Source organism: Fundulus heteroclitus, unplaced genomic scaffold, assembly GCF_011125445.2.
Source record: "Fundulus heteroclitus isolate FHET01 unplaced genomic scaffold, MU-UCD_Fhet_4.1 scaffold_94, whole genome shotgun sequence".
Classification (NCBI taxonomy): domain Eukaryota; kingdom Metazoa; phylum Chordata; class Actinopteri; order Cyprinodontiformes; family Fundulidae; genus Fundulus; species Fundulus heteroclitus.
This window is the reverse complement of record NW_023397406.1, coordinates 820,530-843,093: the sequence shown is the minus strand read 5'-3', so window position 1 is coordinate 843,093 and position 22,564 is coordinate 820,530. Positions and strand designations below refer to the sequence as shown.

The window sequence follows — 22,564 nt, the reverse complement described above, 5'->3', positions numbered from 1 at the left end:
TGTGATTGATATTGATCAATTTGGCTATTACCTTGTCCCACAGACTTTGTTGCAGGAACTGAATATAATCAATTGTTTGGGTTTTTTTAACACCAGTCTCTTGTTTTCATGAGGCATTCATAAATGATCTGCAGCCACTGACTGAAATGATACTGTTGTTAACACAAGGTGGCAGCATTAAACCATTTACTTCCCAATCCATTTTCTGTGATGATCAGTGGAGAGTATAAGACATAATTAGCTGTTTAAATGTGGTAAATAATCACCTCTAATCAAAAAGCAATGCCTGCTTTGTTGCATGTGCCAAACTAAAAATGGGACTCGCCATGGATTTATTTTGACTCTCTTGTTGCCTCTCCTCCATAAGGGCCAGGCTTGTGGAGTGTATGTCCTAATAGTTGTCCTGTGAGCAAATTGTCCAGAGTTACCATCTGCTTCTCGGCTGCTTCTCAGATTAATGCTCTCCCTGCGCAGCCTCTTGGTTTAGGTGCATCAAGGTGTCTTGGTAGGTTTGCAGTTCGTCCATACTCGTTCCATTTTGAGATGAAGGACGAACATTGCTCCGTAAGATGTTCCAAGCTTATTTTTTTTTTAAATTACTACTAATGTTCTCTAAAAAAAACCAAAAGGTCTTTATAAAACAACTGAATTTATACTGAGATAAAATTACTCAGATGTAAATTATTTGCCAATACAGGAAGTGAATATAATAAAAACAATGGGTTGCACAGTTTTTGTTAGGGGTGTGAGACAAAAAAGCGAGTGAATGTGAATGCATGCCTGCATTTTCTGACTTTTATGTGTGAAAAAAGAAATGTGAGAACCACGGAAAGTGTTCCTCACTCGTCACAAATAAGGGCTACTTTGTGTTAGTGTAACACATAATATGCCCCTAAATGCAGTAAAGTGTGTGGTTGTGACATGACGATAGTGCATACTAAATTTCTATACCTAAAATTTGTAGTTTAAATCATGGTATTGGTATTCTGTTGGTTAATGTTTACATTAAACATTTTATTTGCTGTGAGCAAAATAAACGAGGACTCCTTTTGTTAATTTTAACGCATTTTGCTTTATTCTACAGAGTTGCATTGCAGACAGAGGGGACTACAGCACAGAAGATCCCAAAGGTCTTAGGTGGCCATCACTGTTTCACTCCTCATCTAGCCCTTTCTGTGATGAAGAATGACAAAAAAAGGGAACAATGAGAGATGGATTAGTGACTAAAGACTCAGGAAGAGTTAAACAAAATAACCCACAGGGTATAAATGATGCTGTGTATTGTAGAATAAAACCATCATAGCATGGTATTCATGACTTTCTTTGTAACTACAGGATGTCCTTCACCATGGCACAATGTCTTAAACACAAATTGTTTCTGAGGGGACAATAAAGTAAAATGTTAAGGGACTTGATGACTCAGGACAGAACAGAAATGGATAAAATCATGCATACATCATGTCACCACATTTTCCAATGCTAAATTCAAGGGCAGTAATTTCATTCATTTAACTAGCCTCAGCAAATCTATTGATGAGTATACCAACAGAGTCCACTATGAACCCACTACTAACTGCATGAGAGCCATTAATGCACAAACCAGTAGGATAGCTACAGATCCTGTCACTGAACAATTCACCATGAAAACTAGCTGACTTTTTCCTCACCTCTGCCCTGTTTCTCATGTTATTTTATCTTCATCTCACTAACAAACCGTTCAACACTCATACCAGTACTTGAAAAGCAATCTTCTAAAATCTGCCTTTTTTCCACATCTACAGTTAAAAGTAGATGTTTACATACACTGTATAAAACGACACATACCTATTGTCTTGCACTCTCTGAGATTACATTCAACTAAATCTTTCCTGTTTTAAGTCACTTAGGTTTACCAAAACAATTTATCTTAACGATGTAATAATGATATTATTTGCTTTTTTTACTACTTTCTTCATATTCAAAGGTTTACTTGCAATAAGTTTAGCATGCCTTTAAACAATTTGGGAAAACCCAGGTGATCACATGGCCTCATACACTTTGGATGGGTTAATTCACATTATATGAGTGGTTTGGGGGTACATCTGTGGATGTATTTTCAGGCAACACCTCAATAAACTGTTTATAGGAGTAAAACCACAATATCAGAAGAAATCAGCAAAAATATCAGGAAGAGTCTTGGGTACAATGTCCGGATGTCTGATTGTATTTATCTGTTTAAATGATTATATGCAGGTAAAAATCCTATCATCATGTTCAGCCATGATTTTGTTCAGGAAGAAGTGGGCTTGTCTGTCCCGGAGATTAAAGTATTTTCATGTGAAATGTGTGTATTAACCCCAGAACAAAAGCTAAAGAGCTTGTGAAGCTGTTAGCTGAAGTTAGGAAGAGAGCCTTGTTATCAACAGTGAAATGAATCCTCTACCAACGCAGACTGAAAGGCCACCTGGAAGGAAGGATCCATTACTTTAAAAGCATCATTAAATGAAAAACAGATTACAGCTAACAAAAATGCCACCAGAGGCAAAGACCTTTTCCAGATTAAATGCAAGCACTTGGCCATAAAGACCACTGGTATATGTGCAGGAAAAAGGGGGAAAATTACAAGCTGGACAACACCAACTCAACAGTGAAGCACGGAGGTGGTAGCATTACGTGTCGTTGTTTGGCTGCAGAGCAGATGTGTTCACTCCACAAACTAGATAGCAACTAAATTTGCTGCAAATCAACTTAAGGATGTCAGAGTTCATGGTTTTGAGAGGCCATCACAAAGCCCTGATCTCAGACCCAGTCTCATGGGCAGAGCTAAACAGGTTTGTGTGCAGAAGGTGGCTTCAATCCTGACTCTGCTACGCTAGTTCTGTGAGGAGGAATGGGCCAAAACTTAGAAAGTTGTGGAAGGATATGGCCTAAAAGAGGAACACATTAAGCTACATTTATTACCAAGGTGAAAAACTGGTACTTTTTATACAGTGTAGGTAACTGAGTTCAGCTCTCAGTGGTCCATGTTTGCACCTCTTACACAACACTCAGAATGTATGTTCTTCAGCTGTAAATTCAATCTAAACATTCTCCTCATTGGGAATTACAAGTATTACTACTAACCACATATAACTCACTAACACAGCTCATCAAACCAGAAAACCACTAAATAAAATTGACCTATAAAACAGACTGGTCTGATTTATTTCATACGATTCTTCTACACCTACTACTTAGTGAATATGACTATATTTATAAGTTAGATTACCTTGATAAAATCTCTGAATATTAGTGTTTTGTGTTGAATTAAGGCCTTATATTTCCATTTAGTTCACCATTCACCACTTATTAATTATATTAAGTAAAAATTAGTTCACCAATCACCATTTTTACTTAATATACTTAATATAACGTACTAAATATTCTTGTTTGAAATTGAATCGTTTGGATAATACACCACATTGAGATGAATGTAAAAGACCTTTTCTGGATTAAGAGGTGCAGTGCTACATTAAATTATGTTTGGTGTTTGAATCTGGAGGAGTCTCTGACCTTTGACCCCACGTCGCGGCTCTTGGCCCGCAGCTTGTTGACCTGGGACTCAGCGATGTCGGCTCTCTCTTCAGCCTCGTCAAGCTCGTGTTGCAGCTTGCGGAACTTACTCATATTAGTGTTGGCTTGCTCCTCCTACGAGATAAAGCAACATCACACCTCAGAATAAAACCAAACTGACCACAGTGTGGGTTGTCTACATGATTATCAGGTGAGCACACCTACAAAAAGTGTTTTTAGTGTGGAATAGCTATTTACAGCCAGAGGAACTATGAATCTTTGCAGCTTAACAAGTGTGTTAAGGTCAGTGTCAATGTTAGTCAAAAAACTGGAAAACAGAAAACTCGTGAAGATTCCAAGTCCACCTCAGCTCAGAGAAATCTCACACTCACAGCTTCCTCAGTAGATCTCTTGTATGCCTTCACTTTGAGCTGCAGTTTGTCAACCAGATCCTGCAGACGTGCAACATTCTTGCGGTCCTCCTCCGTCTGCACAGGTTATAGAACATGAAGAGAAAATGTGGTTTATGAATAGGTTCTTCAGTCCGATTCGTCTTATAGCATGCTGTGCAGAAGTGTTAGGCATTATGACATTACAGAGACTGGACTGCAAAGTCAGTTACCATGGGAATTACAGATAGACAACGGACTCTGGAGACACAGAGTCTGACATACTTAGATTGGACAGAATGACTGATTAGGGGAAAATGTGTCAGCTAGGACACGTCTGCATTATAGTATGATCCTCTTCACCAATTAATGAACAGAACACTGATATACTGTCCACGCCCTTGAATGGTTGTACACAATGGGTCCTACTTTATGTCTGTGTGAGTAATGAACAGACTCTCTGGTATCCAGAAATCTGCCCGTTGCATCGTTGTGTATGAGAGTCCAGTACTGTAAACATCCTTCTGCCTTTTAGATTAAATATGTTAAAATATAGTTTCTGTTTCAAGAGTCTTTGTATTACTACAGACGTCTACAATAGCAATATTTTTCAGGCAAAGAACCTGGGGTGACAGCCAGGTTAAATCTTTTACAATCAGTGTTTCTGCCTGGTTATTAACCAGGGACCTTTTGTGTGTAAGGCAAATATGATAACCACTACACTACAGAAACCACATGGAGCACAGGTAAACCTGTTTGTGGACAACTAAAAATCTTTGCTGAGGATCGTTGCTTAATGATAAATGCTGTTCTTATCATTGCAGCTTTTGGATATTCCAATGAAATTTATCTTCTGTATTTAAGGAACAATGGGCTGCCACTATGAGGTGCCCAGGGAGCATTCTGGGGCTAAGGGTCTTGCTCAGGGACCCAGAGGGACAGTCTGTGGATTCAAACTGGGGAGCCTTCAGCCTTTCCAGGGCACAAGCACCCCTCCTGCTCTAACCATTAGGCATCAACTCCCCCGTAATAACAACTGTACAAATGTTTTCATATTTAGAAGTAACCTGATATGTGAGCTCCTTGATGCGTCTCTCGTATTTGCGCATTCCCTTCACAGCTTCTCCGCTTTTCTTCTGCTCTGACTCCACTTCATTCTCCAGTTCCCTCACCTGGAAACATCAGAATATAATGTCCTCATTATCCCTGTTGCAAAGGAGAGTATTATGCAGACTTGCAAATATGTGGATCTGAATGTTTTATTTTTATTTATCTCTTTTCATCTAAAGAGCAATGACATAAGCATTAAGACTCTATTTGTTTTAAACTCTTTGTTTTAAATCAGAATTTCTATCATATGTTCAGTAATTACACCCACCCTGGCCTCCAGCTTCTGGACCTGCTTCTTGCCTCCCTTCAGGGCGATCTGTTCAGCCTCATCCAGACGGTGCTGCAGATCTTTGATGGTTTGCTCCATGTTCTTCTTCATGCGCTCCAGGTGGGCGCTGGTGTCCTGCTCTTTCTTCAGCTCCTCTGCCATCATGGCAGCATCAGTGATGGCCTTCTTGGCCTTCTCTTCAGCGTTCCTGCATTCCTGCACGGCCTCCTCCACTTCAGTCTGAAGCTGGAATGAATCCCCCTCCAGCTTCTTCTTCTGGTTTATCAGGCTGGTGTTCTACACGATTTTAAAAGGAGACATCTGAGATTGTGAGAAGAGGTGCGTTATTTCTTATGTGAGCTATTGTTGCCTTTTAGATGTAGACTTACCTGAGAGTGCAGTAGCTGCACCCTCTCGCTGACATCCAGCAGCTCTTGCTCAGCAAGTTTGCGGCTTCGTTCGGTTTGCTCCAAAGCTGCCCTCAGTTCCTCCAGCTCAGCCTGAAGCAGGTTGTTACGTCTCTCAACGATGGCCATGTTCTCTTTAAAATCATCATTAGCTCGAACAGCCTCGTCCAGCTGAATTTGGCAATCCTTCACACAATGGCATCAACCATGTTAATAGGCAGTTTTAAAAGTGTGTTTACATTTTTGTCCTGTTTTACTTTACCTTAAGATGTGCATGAACAGACTTAAGTTGTTTCTGGGCCTCCGCCGCCTGCCTGTTGGCTTGGCTAAGCTGGATCTCCATCTCGTTGAGGTCTCCCTCCATCTTCTTTTTCAGACGCAGGGCTTCGTTCCTGCTGCGACACTCGGCCTCAAGAGAACTCTGCAGGGTATCGATTGTCCTCTGCAGGTTCCTCTTGCACTGCTCCATCTCCTCGTCTTTCTCAGCCAGTTTACGCTCAATATCAGCTTTGATTTGATTGAACTCTAGCTGGACTCGTAAGATCTTACCCTCTTCGTGTTCCAGGGAAGCCTGGTGGAGAGGACAACCCAGAGGTTTTATTCACTCATAACAGCAATGATCTTTTGAAAGGCCTCTTTTCCATAACAAGGATGTGTACCTCTGCTTCCTCCAGAGCGGACTGAATCTCACTCTTCTCTTGTTCCAGTTGTTTCCGAAGCTTCTCCAGTTCATGGATATTTTTTCCACTCTCACCGAGTTGCTCAGTGAGGTCAGAAATTTCCTCTGCGTGATACAAAGCAGAGTAAAATCATTGGGTGATTTCATTTCACAGAGAACGTTTCTCAAGCCTTTGCTGTAGATCTTACCCTGCAGATTCTTGTTCTCCCTCTTCATGGTCTCCAGGTGGTCCAGAGACTCTTCGTAGGAGTTTTTAAGTTTGAAGAGCTCAGTGCTCAGAGCTCTTGCCTCCTTCTGGGAGCTCTCCAGCTCGCACTGAGACTCCTCATATTTTTGCTTCCACTCAGACAAGACCTGCAGGGGAAGGATAGGCCAACAATAATTACTAATGTCTTAAAGGAACAGGGAAAGGTGTTGGGTTTGAAAGGAGAGCTTTGAAAACAGTGTGGTCGCCTGAAATAAAGAAGAAGCTGTTTTGTGTTTACATGCAAAGCTCCATCACATAACACCACATAACATAGCACTCAGAAAATTTCAGACAGACTTAAGCTTAACAATCTTGTTCTGAACAATCATTTGTACAGGGCTCTTGCATTGTTGAAAATAAAAGTTTAAATGTCTTCAGTCTTCTCAAAGGCTGGATCCTGGGGTCAATCATGACAAGGAGGCTCTTTAGCAACGTAACTTCAGGATCATTTTGGAAACCTGATCATCTCCTGACCAGATTGGGTATCTAGACAATGCAACACTGCCTTTCTAACCATCAATGCCTCCAGAAAAGAAAGATTTCTCTTCATCATAAAGTTAAAATGGGAAGCCGTCAAGCTGAAGAAGCTGAGCTTTTTTGGCCTGTGGGACTCCGGAAGCAGCTGATGTGTACCGGCAGTCGTAGCGGCAGGCGGCTCGGCTGGTCGCCGAGGCAAAAACTCATGCGTGGGAAGAGTTCGGAGAGGCCATGGAGAAAGACTTCCGTGCGGCTTCGAAGCGATTCTGGTCCACTATCCAGCGTCTCAGGAGGGGGAAGCAGTGCAGTACCAACACTGTTTACAGTGGGGGTGGTGTGCTGCTGACCTCGACTCGGGACGTCGTGTTTCAGTGGGCGGAATACTTCGAAGACCTCCTTAATCCCACCAACACGTCTTCCATTGCGGAAGCAGAGCCTGAGGACTCTGGGTCGGGTACTCCCATCTCTGGTGTTGAGGTTGCCGAGGTTGTTAAAAAGCTCCTCGGTGGCAAGGCCCCGGGGGTGGATGAGATTCACCCTGAGTACCTTAAGGCTCTGGATGTTGTGGGGCTGTGCTGGTTAACGCGGCTCTGCAGCATTGCGTGGACATCGGGGGCAGTTCCCCTGGATTGGCAGACTGGGGTGGTGGTCCCCCTATTTAAAAAGGGGGACCGGAGGGTGTGTTCCAACTACAGAGGATTCACACTCTTAAGCCTCCCTGGTAAGGTCTATTCAGGAGTTCTGGAAAGGAGGGTCCGTCGGATAGTCGAATCTCGGATTCAGGAAGAGCAGTGTGGTTTTCGTCCTGGCCGTGAAACAGTGGACCAGCTCTACACCCTCAGCAGGATTCTGGAGGGGGCATGGGAGTTTCCCCAACCAGTCTACATGTGCTTTGTGGATCTGGAGAAGGCATTCGACCGTGTCCCCCGAGGGATCCTATGGGGGGTACTCCGGGAGTATGGAATACCGGACCCTTCAATAAGGGCTGTCAGGTCTCTGTATGACCGGTGTCAGAGTCTGGTCCGCATTGCCGGCAGTAAGTCGGACTCGTTTCCGGTGAGAGTTGGACTCCGCCAAGGTTGCCCTTTGTCACCGATTCTGTTCATAACTTTTATGGACAGAATTTCTAGCCGCAGCCAAGGTGTTGAGGGGATCCGTTTTGGTGGCCTTAGGATTGCATCTCTGCTATTCGCGGATGACGTGGTCCTATTGGCTTCATCAGGGCGTGATCTACAGCTCTCACTGGAGCGGTTCGCAGCCGAGTGCGAAGCGGCTGGGATGAAATCAGTGCCTCCAAATCCGAGACCATGGTCTTGAACCGGAAAACGGGTAGAGTGCCTTCTCCGGGTTGGGGAGGATGTGCTGCCCCTAGTGGAGGAGTTCAAGTATCTTGGGGTCTTGTTCACGAATGAGGGGAGGATGGAGCGGGAGATCGACAGGCGGATTGGTGCAGCGTCGGCTGTGAAGCGGGCGCTGTACCGATCCGTTGTGGTGAAGAGAGCTGAGCCAAAAGGCAAAGCTCTCGATTTACCGGTCGATCTACGTTCCTACCCTCATCTATGGTCACGAGCTTTGGGTCGTGACCGAAAGAACGAGATCCCGGATACAAGCGGCTGAAATGAGTTTTCTCCATAGTGTGTCTAGGCTCTCCCTTAGAGATAGGGTGAGGAGCTCAGTCATCCAGGGAGGACTCAGAGAAGAGCCGCTGCTCCTCCACGTCGAGAGGAGCCAGTTGAGGAGGCTCGGGCATCTGGTTAGGATGCCTCCTGGACGCCTCCCTGGTGAGGTGTTCCGGGCACGTCCCACCGGGAGGAGGCCCAGGGGAAGACCCAGGACACGCTGGAGGGACTATGTTTTTCGGCTGGCCTGGGAACGCCTTGGGATTCCTCCTGAGGAGCTGGCCCAAGTGGCTGGGGAGAGGGACGTCTGGGCCTCCCTACTGAAGCTTGTTCCCCCGCGACCCGACCCCGGATAAGCGGAAGAAGACGGACAAAGTTAAAATGTTGCTTTCTCTGAGAAATCTTTGAGAGATACTGTATCGTTCAGCAAATTTTTGCTCGGACGCCTAAAACAACTGCCTACAAGGGGTGAAGGTTAGAAACCACAGCATTTAATTAAAATACCTACCTCTAGAGATAAGTCAATATAACAGCAGCTGTCCCACAAAGATTCTCCAGATTATATTGAATCTGCTTCATAGTAAATTACCCTGATATTTGCTTTCTCTACTTCGAGATCAAGAATTGTAATTTAGCCCCATTGGTAATAAGCAGTAATCAACAGAACTTCACCTTGTCAAAGTTCCTTTGCTTCTTGTCCAGAGCAGCAGCAGCAGCATTAGACCTCTCCACATCCACCATGAGATCTTCGATCTCATTCTGCAGCCTGTGTTTGGTCTTCTCCAGAGAGGAGCATTTAGCATTCACTGCTTCAACAGCCTCCTCAGCCTCCTGCAGACGCTGAGCCAGCTTCTTCCTTTAGAAATGACCATTAAAAGCATTTAATGGAGCTGAACTTTGATGAGTAATCCGTGAGAAAATGTAAGCATCGGTTGCGAGGTCATCCAACAGACAAACTTTTTGTTCGTCTTACATTTTAGCAGGAACATAACACAAACAAAAAGCTGATCTGCTAGACGATGGGATGTGTCTTTTTTTTTCTTTTTTTTTTTTTGGTTTTATGCGATCATTTTCAAATCGAAGCTCAGCCTCTTACTTAGCTTCCTCCAGTTCCTCGGTCCTCTGGATGGCATCAGTTTCATACTTGGTTCTCCACTGAGCCACCTCCGTGTTGGCCTTGGACATGCTGCGCTGCAGTTCAGCCTTGGCCTCCTGCTCCTCCTCATACTGCTCCCTGAGGAGGTCACAGTCATGGCGAGAAGACTGCACAGCATGGGCTAATGCATTCTTGGCCTGTTCGTAGAAATAAAAGAATAACAGTATGAGTAACACCATCTGGAAAACGAACGACATAGTCCTGTCAGTTGGCTCTGCCATCAAATGTACCTTGGTCTCCTCTTCAAGCTGCCTCTTAAGATCTTCGATCTGCTGAGTGTAGGACATTTTTCCTCTCGTCAGTTGAGATACGAACGAATCCTTTTCTTCCAGCTGTCGAGAGAGCTCACCTGGGTGTTTTTTTTTAACAGAGGATAAAAAGTTTTATGAAGCAAACCATTTCTTGGTGTCTTAGAACTTTTACTGACTGTTAAAGTTCTTTGAGCCTGAAGGTAATTTAGACATGACGTTTTATGAATAAACAAACATTGTACCATTTTCTGTTTGAAGTTTTGCTTTTTGCATGTTGAAGTCGTTAATGCAGCGCTGAGCCTCTTCAAACTTTGTTTTGTATTCATTCATCTGATCTTCGAGAGTTCTGCATGTTTTCTCAAGATTGGTCTGAAATTCACCAAATGGTTGCAAAATATAGCATTAATCTTTTGTAGGTATTATTTACATAAATACATGCATGTGGTATGATACATCTGTACAATGAAAGTGACATCGGCCAACCTTGGTCTTCAGAATATGTTCCATATTGGAGACCACATCATCAAGCTCCAGTTTGAGCTCGCTCTTCTCCTTCTCCAGCTTCTGCTTGACTCTCTGCAGGTTGTCGATCTGCTCTCCCAGGTCAGCAACAGTGTCGGCTTGTTTCTTCCTGAGTGTGGCAGTGGTGGCTTCGTGCTGCAGGGTGGACTCTTCCAGATCTCTGCGGAGTTTCTGGAACTCGGCCTCCCTCTTCTTGTTCATCTCGATCTGGACGGCCGTGGCTCCTCCAGCCTCCTCCAGCCTCTCACTGATCTCCTCCAGCTCTCTGGCCAAGTCCGCTCTCTGCTTCTCCACCTTGGCTCGAGCAGCTCGCTCTGCTTCAAGCTCTTCCTCCAGCTCTTCAATGCGGGCCTGTTAGAGGAATATTCTCATCTTTACAAATTTTATTTAAGATTTTACCTGTTATTCAAAAGCGTCGTGGCCTGTTGATTACCTGCAGCTCTTTCAGTTTCTTCTGAAGCTGAATGGCAATAGCTTGCTCGTCCTCAATTTTGTTATTCAGCTGACTTAGTTCAAAGTCTTTCCTGTTGAGAAAAAGTGAAGTTATCAATAAATGGTAAATAATATGTTTTTAGATTAGAATTGACATTACTTACTTTTTGAGATGCTCCTCAAGTTGCTGCTTGTCATTCTCAACATCCATTAGACTCTCATGGGTCAACTTTAAGTCTCCCTCCAGCTTCCTTTTTACCCGCTCAAGGTCCAGTCTAATCTTCTTCTCTTGCTCCAGAGAACCTTCAAGCTGAAAATCATCAAGAAAAATTTAATAATGGTCTTTGTTACACTAAGAGAGGCATTCTTCACTTGGAGTATTGATGATGGTTAAAGTCTCACATCATCCACTTGCTGCTCCAGCTTCGCCTTGGCCTTGGTCAGAGTGTTGACTTTGTCCTCCTCACTCTGCAGGTCATCCAGGGTTTGTTGGTGAGCTTCCTGTAAAGCCTTCTTTTCCTTGGTCAGCTTGGCGATGATTTCATCCAAAGCAGCCATCTCTTCAACTAGGTTTTTCACCTGTAAAATAGACATTGCTCTTGAATTACAGCCCAAATAAAAAGCTTTTTTGCTTCCTACTTCTGCTATAAAAAATTCCCTGTACCAAACCTTGTTCTCAGTAGCATGTTTCTCTTTCTCCACTTTGGCCAAAGTCAGCTCCAAGTCATCGATATCCTTCTTTAGCTCAGAGCACTCGTCTTCCAGCTTCCTCTTCTTAGCTGTCAGTTCAGCGTTAATTTCCTCCTCATCCTCCAGTCTCTCAGTCAGCTCTTTGGCTTTGGCTTCCATCTGGATTTTGTGTTTAATCAGCCCCTCACATCTCTCCTCTGCATCAGCAAGATTATCTTGCTCCTAAATGGTCATTGTATTAAATAATAGTGTGAACAGCAACACTCATATTGATATATTTTGTTCTACTGGATTTAGGAGCATGTTGTGATACTTACAGCTTGGACTTGGAGCTGCAGGTCGTTCTTCTCTTGGAGAAGGGAGACCGTTTTCTCCTCCAGCTCTTTCCTGCGAGCTTCAGATTTGGCATACGCCTCCTTCAGCTTCAGGAACTCCTCCTTCATGTTGGCCATCTCCTTTTCTGTTTCAGCAGATCTCAGGAGAGGTTTGATCTTGAAGTACAGCTTCATCCAGGGCCAATTCTTGACCCCCATGAAGGCACGGATGTTCCACTGGATCACAAGTAGTGCATCCCTGTCAATGATTAACAGTTGTTACTGATGTTACAGCAGTTTTCAAAATTGTGAAGTTCTTGTATTTTGTGGTAACTTAAAGGTGCCGATTCATACCTTCTTTCAACAATCTTCTGGAACTCCACTCTTGCGAGTAAACCTCGTGATCTCGCCTGGATTCCAGTGATAATGAGCGACAAACGATCGTCCCTCATTTCCTCCAGTTGACCAAGAAGACCAGCTTTAAAGAACACCTTTTAGGGGCACAAAACAGCATGTACGTACACACTTACTACCTTATTTAACACACATGGGGAGCAAACGCTTTGCGTCTCTGCTCTAAAACAAAGCTCTAAAGCCTTGGAATGCAAACATTGTCTTACAAAGGTCTTTTGTGACATAATGGTTTCAAAATGAAAATAAAAGAATAAAATGTGTCCAAAGATTGGATTAGGCTTAAGAGTTATCTTCAACTTCACCTGTTAATATAAGAGAATTAATTATAAATAATTTTCTGCACTCTGTTGACTGAAAAATACAATATTTAATATGTGGTTCTGACTTTTCGATGTTTCAATTACCTTAGTGTGCCCAAACTTGTACTGGTTATGGTCGATATCAAGAGATCCAAGAAGTTTTTCGGCTCCCTTCCTGCTGTCAATGAACTGTCCGTCGGGGATGGCAGCAGGATTCAGGATACGATATCTGGAAAATCATATTTATCTTAGTTGGACATTGTAGCCTAAACTCACAATTTCTGGACCTACCAGGGTAATACCTCTGCTTGAAGTCTCCATAGAGGATCCTGTTAGGGAAGCCTTTCCTACAGATCCTGATGCCTTCCAGCACACCGTTACAGCGCAGCTGGTGCATCACCAGAGGGTTCTCCATGGCCCCAGGAGTCTTGGTCTCGTTGGGGATGATGCAGCGCACAAAGTGAGGGTGGGTGGACCTCAAGTTGGTCATCAGCTTATTCAGGTTTTCCTGTACAAGACATTAATGGTAGCCTAATATGAAAAATGCACATTTCCGTACTTCCATTTGGGTCTCTAAAATAATAATAATCCAGCGTTTTTGGCAATAACTAAATGTCTTGTTGGTGTCTAAAAATGAGCTGTGGATGTTCCTTAGAAGAGGAGAAAGTTTACGGGTATATGTGCTGCATAATGGAAAGGACAAATGTTTTGTTGTTGGGTGTCATAAAAAAAAACATGTGTCCATGCACATATTCCCAGTCAGGGAGAACAGAGATGCATGGCTTCATTTTAATTTAGATGGCAATCTCCCCGCCATCAACAGTTGGTAAATCCTCTTGACAACACACGGCAAAAGCCAAAAAACTTCTTCTGAAGCAAAGTAATCTCTTTAGTGTTCTTTGGAAATCTGCAGATGACAAAGATCTGAGTACCTAATGATTTGTCTTATGGGTTTTGCATTGCTGTTCAGGAAGAGCACGATCTGTCATTTAGCACAAGCTAACGCTAACACTACTGATAGCCCAAGCTAACCTGCAGACCTCCCCAATTTCCAGGAAAAGTCTCAGTATTGAGCGACCTGTCCCCAGTTTTTCTGCTAAATGATTGAAAAGTATTTTGTGTAATTGTGTAAGTATTGAGTGTTATTATGGCAGTCGGGTAGACGGAGCGAGTTAGCATGTTGCACATAACAACAGCTGTTATGACAGCTGGTCGTGTCAGCCACCTTCAAAAATAAGAAATGAAAGAGCAGAGCGTGAGCTTGTCAACACTAATGGGTAACTATCCTGTGATATTACGGTATGTGTAAATTCACTAATTTAGTTTTGACTGGGCTGATCCTTGCTGATTGTGCAGGAGGCTACACTTCTAAGTCTGACTCAGGATCAAAGAGGTACACCTATACTGTTGTGCATCTGCTGGCAGCCATTTTCAAGTGTGTTTTCAAGTGTAAACATTGAATTGTGGGACGTGGTTATCTACAGCTCACTGCAATAAAATGAAAACAGCACATTTTGAATAAGCTCAAAAAAGGGGATACTAGGGAGGTGAAATCTTATTATCTGACAATGTGTTTGTGCAATATATATGATGAACATGTTTGGATTAACCCATAGACCTTAAATGATCTTAAATGTTTAAAGGAAGCATGGTAGGTCACCTTTAAATCCAGGGCTTAGTCAGTTTATGTGAATAACAAAATATGTAAGTTACTAAATCAAAATTTGCTTTGATTCTCAGATATTTACTTACCCTGTGAAGGGCAGATACAGTCTGAAAGGATGACCCCTTCTTTTTGCTTCCTCCTCCCTTGCCACCTTTTCCACTTTCAGCTGTTTGATAGTATAAAAGTCTATACATTAGACTGATAAACACAGACATAACTTGTTAAACTAGAGCATCCTCTTACCTGAATCAGTTCCTGCGTAATTTGCAAAGAGTGTAGCAAGCAGCTTAAGGTTGGACTTCTGGTATAGCCCAACAACGGTCTCATTAAGAGGGTCCTTGTTCTTCACCAGCCAGTTGTTGATGTTATAATCAACAGTTCCAGCATAGTGAACCAGCGCAAAATGAGCCTCTGGTTTTCCTTTGACAACTCTTGGCTTCTGGAAGTTGTTAGATTTCCCCAGGTGGTTGTCATAAAGCTTGGCTTTAAACGTAGCATCAGAGGCTTTGGGAAACATGCACTCCTCTTCAAGGATGGACATGATACCCATGGGCTATGTAGAACATAAATACCAAAGTCAATATTTTACCCAGACAAATGTAATAATACACAATGGTTCTGACTGAAAATGTACAATTTAAATTACCTTTTCAATCAGGTCAATGCAGGCCTGCAGATCCATACCAAAGTCAATGAAAGTCCATTCAATCCCCTCTTTCTTGTACTCTTCCTGCTCCAGCACAAACATGTGGTGGTTGAAAAACTGTTGCAGTTTCTCATTGGTGAAGTTGATGCAAAGCTGCTCGAAGGTGTTGAACTGGAAGTTGACAACAGCTTTTTTAAGTCCTTACACCGGAGTCGCAGACATAGTAAAATTATATGGGCACAAGTAGACAGTCCTCACATCAAAGATCTCAAACCCAGCGATGTCCAGCACACCAATGAAGTACTGGCGAGGCTGCCTGGTGTCCAGTGAATGGTTAATTCTCACCACCATCCACAGGAACATTTTCTCATAAACTGACTTGGCCAGAGCTCCAACAGCATAGTACACCTACAAAAACAAATATATTATTACAGTAAAGGGATTTTTTTTTTTATTCCACACTGTATAATTTGTATATACTGTTAGGGGTATCTCCAACTAACCGAAAGAAGGGAATTTCCTAAGCTGTGTTTTATTCCTACCTGTTGAACATTTTGTCCCTTGGTGACCCACTCGTTCCCTACTTTGACTCTTGGGTGACACAGACCTTTGATGAGGTCAGCAGAGTTCAGGCCCATCAGATAAGCTGCTTTGTCAGCATCTGGAAAGTAATATATGCACTATTGCTGAATAAAGATGAATTTGCTAAAAGTTGTCTGGTTTCCCAGTTATAGAGCTCCTCTCTCACCTTCAGTGCCATCTGCTTCTGCCTGCTCTTCACGCTGCTTGTTCTTAAACTTCATGTTGCCAAAGTGCATGATGGCACCGGTCAGTTTGTAAATGCCGCTCTTCTCCTCTTGAGTGAAGCCCAGCACATCAAAGGCCTCCTGCATGAAAAAAAAAATATGTGTTTTTTTTCTTATGGTAGTAAGCAGGTGCTTGGTGAAGAAATGAAAAAGAAAATAATAGTGAACTATATAGGGTGTACAATAACATATTTACATTTTTTTTTAATCTTTTATTTTGTTTCATCTAAAGCCTATATATTCATACTTCATTTCTGAATGCTGTGAGTGTGGGAAACCAAAGCAAAATTCCCTTGTTTTTTTGCACACAAATTTAGCCAATAAAGCTGAATAGAATAGAATAGAAATACCTTTTTTGTCTCATAGTGAGGAAATTTGGGCTATTTCTGATTGTGACACAGTATAGGGTCTTAAGGTTCATATTTAAATGAGAATCAATGTTCTTTGAGCAAAAAAAACTCCCATAATAATTCATCTTGACTATCATTTCAGAACTAACCATGTCTGAGATATTTGTTCTCATAATCAGTGACATCAAGATGCTGGTTTACATATCTGCTAAAGCCAAGTGTGCACCAGCAAATATTTTCTAATGTAATAGTTGATGTAAGTGGGGAAATTACCTGCTATAACATTTACTGTTTGTATTAAATATACTGATTGCAAGTACTCTCTGAAATAACTCCTACTCACATCAGTAGCTATCAGCTCTTCAGAGTCATTGATGGAGGCTACCGTTGTCTCTCCTTGGGAGATGAAAGCGTAGTCATAGGGGTTGTTGGTAATGAGCAGCATTTCTGGGAAGCAGGTCAAAAAGTGTCTTACAATCATGTTTTATACAGTGATGTGAAATATATTTGTTCTGATTTGCAAATGTTATGTTTTGTTATTTATTCACCAAGCAGCTCGGGTTTCTTCTGAGACAGAATCTGATAGAAGATGTGGTAATCCCTCTCAGCCTTAAGCTGAAAGGTGACTCTGGACTTTTCTAGCAGATCTGTAAAGACATTTGCATCATGTGTGCAGAATGAGAGTCTATTTGGATGTAAAAGCAGACACACAGAGAGGACACCACCTACATGTCTCGATGTCAGCAGAAGCCAGCTTTCCACTGGCTGCAAAATGAATGCGGATAAATTTTCCCTAAAACATAAGATGAGAAGAAACTTTAGGTTGTGATGCATTTAGCAGGGAAAGGGGTCATTACAGAGAGGAACTTACAAATCTGGAAGAGTTATCATTTCTGATGGTCTTTGCATTCCCAAAGGCCTCTAAAGCTGGGTTGCATTGGATGATTTGATCCTCCAGAGTACCCTAACCAAATGCAAAGAAGCTTACTGTTAAAGAATCAAAACAAAGGCTATGCAGTGCAGCCAGTGGATAAGAGTTGATGTCTTGCAAATTCAAAGATATAACCTTTTTCTCAGAGCCTGTTTCCTTTTTCCCGCCTGCAGCTGCTATGCTGGCAAAGTACTGGATGACTCTCTTGGTGTTAACAGTTTTCCCAGCACCAGATTCTCCGCTGAAGGCACAGAGTAATAGGTTTTATCAGGCCATAAACATGGTATTAATAACGATACAGCTTCACATCCGATATTAACAAACTGAAACAAACTCACCAATTTACAATATACAATGGAGTGCCTTGTATTTAACCTCCTCTTTTTTAAAATTTTCTGACATTACAAAAACATCTGTGTCTTATTGTGATAATACGCGATACAACAACACAAAAAAGTGCCGAAATGTAAAGAGGAGGGAAAGGTTACATGGCTAAAAATGTTAAAAGTGTTGCGTACAACAGTATTGAGGCCCCTTGATTCCCACATTCTGAAATAAAATCAAAAGCAACCAAGCTCCTTCAGTCTCCTAATGAGTCAATAAAGTCTACCTGTATATGATTAATCTTGGTATAAATCCAAGTTTTCTAAAGGTCTCAGAGTTTTTTTTAGAGAACATTAGTTAACAAACAACATCATGAGACCAGGGAATTAACCAGAAAGACCAACAATATAGTTATGGAGACGTTTAAAGCTTAGGGCATGAAATCTCTCCAGGTGTTGACTTCTCACAGAGCTCTGTTCAGGCCACCATCCAAAAAGTGAAAGCATATAGCATTGATATAAACCTAACAAGACATGGCTGTCCGCCTAAACTCAACGGTATGTTGGGAAGGGAGGTATTCAAAAGCAGCCGAGAGACCAGGGGTAACTTTGTAGCAGCTGCAGAGATCCACTGCTTATTTAAGAAAATCTGTGCACTCCACAAATCTGATATTTATAGAAGAGTGTCAGAATGCCAAATTAGGTCCTGTTTGCTGTTTGCTATGAGCCGGACAGGGGACATCACAAACGTGGAAGATATGAATCTGGTCTATTAAGACAAAAATTATGCACAATGCTACCTGTAGTGGAAAGATAACACCTTAAACAGGCCATCCTCACAGTCACACATGGCATTATCAGCAGTATATTGTGGGAATGTTTTATTTAGCCGAGACTGGGAATCTGATCAGATCTGAGTAGATGGACAGAAGCATCTACAGGGGCAATACGAAAAATAAACCTGCTAGAGGCTGTGAGAGATAGAGAGGGAGCTTAACCTTCCTGCAGATCAACAACCATAAAACATACAGCCTTAGCTAAAATAGAGTGCTTTTGAGCAAAGCATGATCATGTATTACGATAACCCAGTCAAGGTCCAGACCTAATTCTAAAAGAGAATGTGTGACAGCACTTCAAATGTATGTATAGACAGGGGCGGTTCTAGACCAAATTTACCAGGGGGGCCAAAGTGGGGCCAGTATTTTTTCACTGGGGCACAGAACAACAAAAATTAAAAACAATAAAATGGCAATATTTAACTGTGTAATAATATTAAGTGAGCCACTTGTGGCTCTGGAACTGCAGGTTTCAGACCCCTGATCTAGCAGTTGAAAACTTTGCCCCCTGCTCAATACGGCTAAAGCTAAACGTGAAACATCTTAAGTTTTAAATTCTTTTTAGAGTAAAGCTGTATAGGTAAAAATAATATTAGTCAAAGTGACCAATCAGTTATGGTTTCTTTGCCATTGCAAATAATTATGAGAAGTTTATTTAACATCATGCTTTTAGTACAGGGGCCATAACAGGGGCCAGGGCCATTTCTACAGGGGCATAGGCCCCTGTTGGCCCCTGTCTAGAACCGCCCCTGTGTATAGAGACACTTCACTGACCCCTGAATGAGCTTGAGCTATTTTTATGCAGAAGAATGGGGGAAAAAGTGTTCCTCTCCAAATATGCAACACTGGTAGAGACACAGCTCAAAACACTAGGAGCTTGAACAGCAGAGAAAGTCTATCCTACAAAAGCACTGACTCATGGGGTCTACATGACACATGTTTCAGATTTTTATGGTTTGAAAAATCTAAAAAGCAATGTATCTCTTTTTCCTTCACTTCACAATTATCTGCTATTTAGTGTTGGTCCAGCACATAGAATTCAAGGCAAATACATTGAAGTTTGTTGTTATAATGTGATAAAAAGTGATACATTTCAACATATGTAAATACTTCAGTGACTTACTGTAGTCTATGCAAAGGATTATTTTCATTAACAAGCACATTTTTACTAAAATGAAATGCATAAGGCTCCTACTAGCTACCAAGAGCTAAAGAAAAGAAGCTTTCACATCATGGCATTTGTAACAAAGTAATGGATTGTCAACGTACGTGATGAGAATGGACTGATTTTCTCTGTCTGCGAAAAGAGAGGAAAGGATTACTGATGTTCTTAGTCTGTTTCGAACTTCACTTGACTGAAATTGTGGCGATCATTGAAAATTAAAGGACCTGTTAGCATGTACTGGTAGGCATTGTCAGAGATGGAGAAGATGTGAGGAGGAGCTTCACTCCTCTTCTTTCCTCTGTAGGCAACGACCACCTCCTGGTTGTAGACCGGCAGCCACTTGTAGGGGTTGACGGTCACACAGAACAGCCCAGAGTAGGTCTGAGAGGGTCAGGAGGGGAAGGGAAACCGTTTAAAAAGTAAATATCTGAGTTACGTTTAGAAAGGATAGCGTTGTAAAGTTAGCTTTTTATACTTTTACTCACATAGATCATCCATGCTGCATAACGCTCTTTGAGGTTAAACAGCACAGCCGGCTCGTGGAGGAAGGTGAACATAGCCATGTCTTCAATTTTATCAAACTTAGGGGGGTTCTGGGGATGTACATCACACTCCTTCACCGTGACCGTCTGAAAATAATCAGGGTTTCTGTTAACAGGCTGCTTTCACTCTAATGTTGGCTGGTAGGCAAAAACAAGCTACCCTTGCCTCTTTTTACTGACCTTCCCCTTTGCAGTCTGAGCTGTGACTTTATCACCCTCACGACTTGTGATGGAAGCTTTTACGTACTCCTCATCTGGGTCAGGAACAAAACACTCCTTCTTCATGTCAAATGGACGGGTCTGGGCCTCCAGACGCTCCCTGTCTGACTTCCTCAGGTACGGGGCTGCTGCCCCAAACTCTTTCATGGCGGCGTCGCCCATCTTTCACCTGGTCAACTTTAAAAAAAATAACGTTTGTGTTACTGCAGCTCAACTATTTGCATATTTCATTAGTAATGGTTCACTATCTTATTTCATTGTTTGAAGTTTTCAGATGTTCTTACCTTATCCACCACTTCTTGGAAGACTGATGTGAAAAAGGCCCTGAGGGGGGAAAAGCAAATGGAAAGAGATAAGACTATAAAGGTGTCAGTATCAAAGTGAAGAGTGGACCTTACCTTGGGATACAATGGTGACCTGTTGGGGGGCTTCTCTCTGACTTCTCCTTATAAACAAAACCCCTCTTCCTAATATGGAGGAGAGCTTTAGGACCAGGAATGCTATTGTGTCTGTGTTTGGATCGGGGCTTTAAGATGGGAGGGGGTTAATGAGTGGTGGAGAGCAATATAGAAATCAGCAGGTCGGGGTCTTATTAGCGATAGGGTCCCCTGGTGAAGCCATATTAGGCACTCCATGCAGCACAGTGATTAATCATAAGCATCCCCAAGCAGCCAGAGGACTAGACCTGAATCTTTAAATAGATATGGGGAATGACTGATCTCATTTATCCCACATATGTGTTTTTTGTTTTGTTTCGTTTTTTTAATGAAGGAAATGTCCTGCATAGAAACCTTTTATTCATCCTTATTTACAGTAGTTGTACGTATTTAGATGACGCACTCATCCCCAGAGAATAAAATCCATTTAACTAATCCGTGAAAGGCTGATATAAGTAGAAGGAATGAGGACAAAATTATTATTGATGGGTAAAATACAAGATCGTAGCTCAAACATAACTAAAACAAAAGATTTCTTTATTTTCAAATTGTGTATAGTCCTAAATGCAACTTCTACAAAAAAAACTCAAAATAAATCAGGAAGTACAAAAATGTAACCCATAAATAAAGTGCTGGTCTAAAATAAATTCTTTAAACTGGACTTTGTAAGTGGCAAACAATTTTAAATCATTTTAATCTTATGAACAATTATGACTGAACACTTTTTCTATTGAGAAAAAATATGATTAACAAAAAATAAGCAACATGTATTATCCTGCATCTTGCAAGGGCAAGTGCTGATGCAGCAGAAAATAATTGTTGACATGTTTTCCATCAGGTCAAATAATTCTATACATGTAAATTGCTGGTGTTGTTTTCTCGACACAAAAAAAAGATGGACAGTGAATATGGGGAGATACTGCAGCCAAGTATCTGAGCTACGGGTCTCCATTACTTCAGGGCTTAAGTGGAGACCGGGTGCGGCATGAGTCACACATTGGGTTTGGCTATTACAGAGCGGACTTCACGCTAACAACAGCAGTCGTCTCATAGCGAGTGAGCTGCTCTAAATAAAGAACACTATTATGTCAGATTAACCCGACGACAACAGCGAGGCAACACAGACAAAGGTCTGCCACAGGTGAACATGCTTGGGATTCACTCAGAGGCAATAAATGTGACAAAGAGTAGAGGGCTGGAGCAGCAAGGCGAGCCCCAATGTCAGAGCAGGAGCCTGGAAAAGCCACCCCCTTAGTTACTGGCCTGTTGACACGGCTTTGTGGGGTTTTGTGGACAAAGATAACCGTGTGAGATTCCTTCTGAGAACCCCACAGAGAGTGGAGGATCCAGCTTTTGTCTGCATGTAGGATCAACTGCAGCTCTGGTGTAGGTCGCATATCTTGAAATTGGCAAGCAAGACCTTTTCTGTTTCAATCCCCACTCCAACGACAATTTATACACCCCAGCATCATTCATTATTTGTGCTGCATGGCACACATTGCCTCTACGAGCCGTCACTGCAACCTCTTCAGAGGTTAGGAGATAAAAGGAGGGTCAACAGCTGCTGAAAAGTGCCGAGATTATTTCCATTGTGATAACTTCTCCGGGCCTGGAGCGACAGCTGGCGTCAGCGTGCCAAATGGAAGTGAGGGTTTCCAGGCTGTCTGCTAAAGAGCCAAAATAGCCTCAAACATCTGACGTCCGCGCTTTAAATACACAGGATTTTATTTAAATCAACATGATTTAAATGCTTTTTTTTATGTCACAACAAATGTACGTTGTCATCACCCACATCTACAGTATATAAATAACAACATTATCACCTCATCAAGCTAAAG

The 22,564-nt window shown here is 42.2% G+C and overlaps 1 protein-coding gene and 1 long non-coding RNA gene across 6 annotated transcripts in view; one reads left to right on the top strand and one right to left on the bottom strand.

The window, feature by feature from the left end:
• LOC110366611 overlaps positions 1–3,171 on the top strand; it is a 41,654-nt gene extending 38,483 nt beyond the window's left edge. For all 5 annotated transcript variants that reach the window (XR_004930632.1, XR_004930633.1, XR_004930631.1 and 2 more), the window contains one exon: positions 1,085–3,171. This is a non-coding gene — a long non-coding RNA (uncharacterized LOC110366611). The remainder of the gene's footprint in view (positions 1–1,084) is intronic.
• On the bottom strand, positions 1,053–20,742 carry LOC105940297 (myosin-7). The gene is made up of 39 exons (XM_036134925.1): positions 20,688–20,742; positions 20,574–20,613; positions 20,251–20,466; positions 20,014–20,157; positions 19,753–19,909; positions 19,633–19,660; positions 17,340–17,445; positions 17,145–17,237; positions 17,003–17,066; positions 16,822–16,920; positions 16,617–16,720; positions 15,866–16,004; positions 15,660–15,778; positions 15,376–15,525; positions 15,118–15,288; positions 14,715–15,024; positions 14,558–14,637; positions 13,108–13,313; positions 12,911–13,034; positions 12,447–12,583; positions 12,096–12,351; positions 11,758–12,000; positions 11,491–11,667; positions 11,253–11,398; positions 11,090–11,180; positions 10,618–11,007; positions 10,377–10,503; positions 10,114–10,232; positions 9,824–10,020; positions 9,400–9,583; positions 6,573–6,738; positions 6,365–6,489; positions 5,968–6,276; positions 5,688–5,891; positions 5,299–5,595; positions 4,988–5,092; positions 3,924–4,019; positions 3,532–3,666; positions 1,053–1,173 (listed from the first exon to the last, which is right to left on the bottom strand). The coding sequence occupies exons 3-39, from the start codon at positions 20,449–20,451 to the stop codon at positions 1,153–1,155; spliced, it is 5,820 nt and encodes a 1,939-aa protein (XP_035990818.1). The 5' UTR covers positions 20,452–20,466; positions 20,574–20,613; positions 20,688–20,742; the 3' UTR covers positions 1,053–1,152.
• Between the last annotated feature and the right edge of the window lie 1,822 nt (positions 20,743–22,564).

What these genes read in the sequence shown, in the direction of transcription:
- LOC105940297 (XM_036134925.1), bottom strand. Translation starts at nt 20,451, where the DNA reads ATGGGCGACGCCGCCATGAAAGAGTTTGGGGCAGCAGCCCCGTACCTG. An exon ending in CTCAGACTGCAAAGGGGAAG is followed by an intron (nt 20,158 to 20,250) that starts GTCAGTAAAAAG and finishes GATTATTTTCAG; the next exon opens with ACGGTCACGGTGAAGGAGTG. An exon ending in GGAGAACAAGAATCTGCAGG is followed by an intron (nt 6,490 to 6,572) that starts GTAAGATCTACA and finishes TGTATCACGCAG; the next exon opens with AGGAAATTTCTGACCTCACT.